General features: G+C 50.2%; 1 protein-coding gene across 1 annotated transcript in view; it reads right to left on the reverse strand.

Annotated features, from left to right (window-relative positions):
* The window catches only part of RCAN1 (regulator of calcineurin 1), a 98,209-nt gene extending 93,105 nt beyond the window's left edge, over positions 1 to 5,104 (reverse strand). Inside the window, 2 exon segments of the mRNA XM_033232404.1 lie at positions 4,455 to 4,597; positions 4,600 to 5,104. Of these exon segments, the coding sequence (XP_033088295.1) occupies positions 4,455 to 4,597; positions 4,600 to 4,696 (240 nt within the window). The 5' untranslated portion in view covers positions 4,697 to 5,104.
* Positions 5,105 to 6,000: the final 896 nt, after the last annotated feature.

Here is a 6,000-nt window from a genome sequence, read left to right on the forward strand (position 1 = left end):
TTGCTACCAGAAAACAAGTTTTGGGAGGCCAAGTGCGTGATCCGCCGTTTGGGTGGAGAGTGAGCAATTAACGCGAAGGGAGGCAACCTGAGGTTGAAAGAAATGACCCATCTCCTGGTCTGCGGGTGCCAGTAACCCTGCCTGCAGGCCACACCGTCAAATCATACTCAGGAGAAGGAAGCCTGCAGACCAACGGCCTGGTTCCCAGTTCAGGAAATCGAGGCACAGAAAGGGTAAGTCATCTAGCTGGAAGTGGAGCTTCATCATATTTTCAGGGATCGTTTTAAGACATAAGATGCCTCTGGTCAGGCCAAACCCTGACTTCAGAAAACGAATCTCAACCTCAACTATTAGAATTATCTGAGGAGCTTCCCAGGCGATTCCCAGCCCCAGAGATTGGAATGGGATGGGAGTGGCCTGGAAATGGGAATTTTTCAAAACTTCCTAGAGACTGTGACGTGCTCAAAGGTCTCCACTCACATAAAGAATGTAAGGATGTCACTTCTACTCCTTTTATGCTGATCTGAATAGTTTGCTATTAAAAGAAAGTCATCATAATACTATATCTATCACAAATCTTAGGTGAGTTTTGTTTTTTTTTTTAAGTAAGTTTACTCAAGAGAAAAGAGTAAATTTTTCTATAATTTTCTGACTTAGCCTTCGGGCAAAGCTCTATGAATCAAATATATATTCATATTTTGGACAACTGAAAAAGGGGTATTTGTTTCCATGACTATACAGAACTCTATTCCCAGCTTGGAAATGAACAGAATATTATCTGAGAACTCTTAAATTCCTGGTCAGCTTGATGATGACTGAATAAACTCTTATTCCAGTGAACCAACTAACCATTTTCAGCAATTCAAAGCACATGTAATTACTGGTTCAAAGCATTTTGAATTGCTTTGCTTTTCTAAATAGAAAAGAAAAAAAGACTCACAAAAAGAGTACTATAATGGAATATGTTCATCAAATATTTGTACAAACAGAAAATAATATTTTAATAAAAGTTTTCATTCATCTGTAACAGTGTGAATCTCTAATACATTTAATTAACAAACTCATTATACAGTATTTACAATATTGATTCTGAGCCAGCCAACGAAAACAAATCTTACGTATCAGGCCAAGCTAATTATAGTTACCAAACAGCTTCTGACATAAATTTTCAAAAGAACTGTAGCTCAGGTCAATTTTTTTTCTTTCCTTTAAGACTAAGCTTACAGAATCACGTGACTGTATGTAAAGAAGTCTGATCCAGTCTTTTTTCCTCACACCGTCACTCTCCAGATCCAACAGGCTGGCTAAGGAGGGGACGGCCAGACCCCCAGGGACTTTTGTCAGCACTGCAGTTAATGATCTGTTTACACAAGGGGAGATACCACCAACCTAAAGTGGACTGACATTTAAATTACAACATCCAAAGGTGACACCCCAGTCTTAATAGTAAGGCTGCCACACTGAAACCTCAGAAACTACATATTCCCACCTAGAAGGATGGTTTCAGCTAAATGAGAAATGGTCCACTTGCTGGAAGGCTTACCGAGGACCCGCCCTGACTTTAGCTCTCGGGTTGCCCGCTGCATAGAACTATTTGCCTTCAGAGACTGGGACTCCCTTAGCCCAGCTGGTTTTTGGGTTTTCACTGATGGCTGTACATCTTACAGGACCCTAGAATTGAACACCAGTGCACAACCCTCCCTCACCCCCATTCTGAAGCTCCAGATTCTCCGAATGGAGAGAAGAGGCTCAGATGGAGGCTCTACCCCTTTCTCCGTCTCCAATACCACCACCCTAGTCCCACTCCCTTCCTATCTCCCCTGGATGATGGCAACAGCCTCCTACCAGGTTCCCTTGCTTCCTCTCTAGCCCACCTAGTTTCCCTCCTGAAGGCCATTCTCCACCAGGCTGTTCAGTTAGAATCACACTGAATCCTTACCATGGCCCCAAGGGGATGTTTTCTGGCTGCTTATCCAACCAGCCTCAGCCGCCACTCACCTCTCTGTCTCTCATGCAACCCTTCATGTCCTTTAAACACATGGAGTTCACCCTGCACTGGAGCTTCTGCATCTGCTAGTCCGTCTGCCGGGATGCCGGCCACATAAACACCTCCCCAGGGAGCTTCTTCCTGTCAGCCTGGTCCAGGCTGTGCAGAGGCCTCCCTGGGCCACTCCATCTAAAGTGGCTCCCTGCTGACTCCCCTGTGTAAGTCCCCTTTATCCACACTGTCCCCAGAGCCATTATCTACCCTTCTGTGGGCCCTGAAAGGATGACCCAACCTGTGGACTCCACTTCTGAGGCTCCCTTGCCTCCTGGCTGCCCTTTGAGTTCTGTCAATGAGATCAGAAGCCTGGGAATTTCTTCCCTGCCTGTACCCTGCCTTAGCATCTCAACTCCACACCTTCAAGTCTACAGCTCCTGGCAGGCGGCTCCTCACCTGGGTTTCTGGCCATGTGACTTCCTCCCCCAACTCCAGCATCCAGCTGTTGCTCATGGCTGCAGGCCTGGACATCCCTTGTTGGTTCCTTAAGGCCTGCCCCAATTCACCAGCTCTTCAAAAAAAACCCATGAACCCCCACAGCATTAGGACCTGACCACTCTGACCAAGCCCCCTCCCCTTGCTCTCTATTCACCTCTATTCAGTCTCTTCATTGCATTTATCACTATCTGAAATGATCTTGTTCACTTGCCTTTTTCCTATTGTCTATCTCCCCCTCAACCACTGGATCCTAAGCTCCATGAAAGCAGGGAGCTGGAAATGTTCCCCCCTGTATCCTCTGGGCCTAAACCAGTGGCTGGAACACAGTAAGCACTCAATCAACAGCAAAGCCTGAATGAAGCTACATCGTCTCTGCTCAAAATATCACCGTGTCAGTAAGACCTTCCCTGATCATCTTATGGAAAATAGCCATTTCCCTTCCTCTCCCAGACCTCCACTCCCTCCTCCTGCCTTCCAAGTCTTACTCTTTCCTATAGCATCATTACTTTCTGATATATTTGATATTTCTTCATTGCTTGTTTCCCTTCCAATAAATGTCGCCCTGGAGGCTGAAATGTTATTTTATTTACTGATGTAGCCTCAGAGCCTAGGACAGTACCTATCCCGTAGCAAAGTCTCAATAAGTATTTGTTAAAATGAATAGCTAGTGAAGTGGGCAAACTTTCATGCAACGCAATTTCAGGATTGTCTCCAACACTGGAAAGAATTCTCTCCAACACTGCAAGTAAGTGCCGTCTTACCTTACTTGACCTTGTTCTAGCAGAAAGACAGCCTAGAACGCCTGAGGAAAAGCGCTGAAATGCTGGCTAGCGCTTAGTTTATACGGAGGGGAAAAGGTTTTAGAGTAAGATCAATCAGTAAGACCCTGAGTTCCTGACAATTGTTGCTCTGGAAAGCATGCCTGGAAGCTTACCTAAGCACACGGCCATTGTAATTCCTTTCAGAAAGTAAGCGAACATACAAGTTATAAATAAATGACATTTACGCACACCATTCTGTGTTTCACAGTGGTGGTGTATTGGCAGCAGCCTTCAACTATAGTTCATTGACAGCATTTGTGGACCCACAGCCAAGCGCTGAAAGCACTGCTTTTTTTGACAGCTGCTCTCCTAATGGGGCATCTCTCAAAGACCGGTTTCATTCTGCGACGCCCACGCTGGCCAAATTTTGCTCTGCACAATAACTGCAGATTTGAAATAAATTCCTCCTCCCCACCACCATTATTGATTATTCATACTTGCCCCTCACCCTCCAAAGTGTCTAAATTGTGTGGATTTTGCGGGGGAGAGGCGGGGGAGGGAGTCAACTCCCCATGTACTGGGTGTCCCCGATGGCAGCAAGCCACACCTTCATACAAGGGGGCAAGGTTCTTGACTAAATATCCTAAAGGTCTGAAAGATGGTCCCCTTCCCCCCAACACCATTCCACCAAAACTGGCTAGCCGCTGGCTAATGAGCAACCACGGATCCTCACCCAAACATTGGCTTTGCTTCCAATAGTGCAGATTGGGAATGCAGGGACGTCGTCCTATTTATGAACACTGAGTCACGTCGCCGCTCAACGTCTGTTTCCTCCTCCCTAGGAATGAGGCGACCCCCTCCTCCAGCGCGTAAACGCGGGGCCATGGCGAGAGCGCGGGGGGCGGCGGCGCTGCCCCACCTTGGGGAGCGAATTCACCCCGCTGGTCGCACAAGCCTGGGCGCACACCGGGCCGGGGCGAGCCTGTGGGATCCCGCGGTTAGCTGCGCGCGCCCCGGGGGTGCTCGGAGACCGAGACTCTCGGGGCGCCGCTCCCACGCCCCAGCCCTGAGGCGTCCGCGGCCCGGCGGCCCGGGGAGCTTCGCTGCCTCCCCGCCCTGCTCGCGGCCGGGACTGGGCGCTGTGACCCGCGCCGCCTCCTGGGGCAACAAGTGTCCGCCCTCCGCCCCGACGGCCCGCCCGGTGCGGCACTCACCCGGCACAGGCCGTCCACGAACACGCGCGGGTCCAGGTGGCAGGCGATGGTGGCGCTGGGCAGGTCCTGCAGGTCTACCTCCTCCATCTCGCAGTCAATGAAGCTCCAGTCGCCGCCGCCCTCGTCCGCCTCGGCTGCCCCGAGAGGGGCGCGAAGGGCCGCAGCGTCACCCCGGGCCGCGCTCGCGCCTCGGCCGCCTCCGCCGCCGCCCCGAGCCGGGGCCCGGCCACGCCGTCCTCCATCCCAGCGCCCGCGCGACCCTATGCGCCCCAGCTGGCTGCGCCGGGCTCGCGCGCCGGCGCCTCACGCGTTCCCGTCCGCGCCCGGCCGGCAGCTCCGCGGTTAACCCCCTCGGGATCGCGCGGCGGCCGGCGGCCGGGTGTCACCAGGCTCCTAGCGACACGGCCTCCCAGCGCCAGCCCCGCCCGTCACCGTTCCGCGCGGGAGGGGCAGAAACCCGGCGCGGCGCCACCTCGCCCGCCCAGCCCCTAGGGCCGGCCACCGGCGGATCCAACGGTGGCCCCTTTAAGGCCGGCGCCGGTTGTGTTATTGTACCCCGCCCTTCCAGGAGACGGGGCCAATAAAGGAACGGAATTCTCTTCACGTGACCCTCCTTCTGCCGCCCGAAGCCCGAAGCCTCAGGGCGGCCATGTTGGTTAGGGGCAAAGTCATCGTCGCGAGTTCCGCTTTTCTGACAGCTGGTGCCCGCTGAAGAGCGCCGGGCAGAGTCCTCGGCTCTTGGGCCCTTGGGGTGATAACTGGGGAGGCAACGTTTTTGTGGTTCCCATGTGGTGACGTTTTGAAGCACAGGGGCCCACTTTTGGGAATTTAAGCGAGACCTAGTCTCGCTGTGGCTCTGTGGCCACTGGCAAGTGGTTAGATGCTTACCGTATATTGTCAGATATAGTCGCAATAAAGACCGAACTAGACGATGATAACAATGCCTTACTTTTCTATTTCAGCGTATTAGTCACTATACCATTGTCCAAAATTTATGTAATTGGAAGTAATTTTTCTGAATTACCACTATATGTTATGTACAATAGGACATAACGAAAGAATTAAGAGATCACCCCTTTCCTTTGGGGAACAACGGAAAAATAGAGGACCTCAAGTGAGCAGACATGTCTCTTCCTGAAAAATAGAATTATTTTTTTTTGGACAGTATGATACAGTGAGAACTTGGGTCTGAATTTCAGTTTTGCTTTTAACTACTTGGACAAATAAACTGAATCTCAGTTTCCTCATCTAAATAAATGACATATTACTAAGAATTCAGTAATTGCTTAATAAATGGTAGCTCTGTTTATGCGCTCGGTTCTTTGGAGGTTGTGAAATTAGAGTTGTATTTTTCTTAGAGTAGGCTTACTCTGTAGTTAGGAAGTGTTAGTAATTATAACAAAAAGTATATCCAACCAACAGCTGAGATTTATTCAGAACTTGCCATGTGCATGGTTCTATGATTACTATTATTACAGTCTTAGGGCAGTCTGTGTCCTCAAGGAGCGAAACCCAAGAGGAATAGTAATACCCATGCAGAGATAAC

This window comes from Trachypithecus francoisi, unplaced genomic scaffold (assembly GCF_009764315.1).
Source record: "Trachypithecus francoisi isolate TF-2019V2 unplaced genomic scaffold, Tfra_2.0 Lachesis_group14, whole genome shotgun sequence".
Classification (NCBI taxonomy): Eukaryota; Metazoa; Chordata; class Mammalia; order Primates; family Cercopithecidae; genus Trachypithecus; species Trachypithecus francoisi.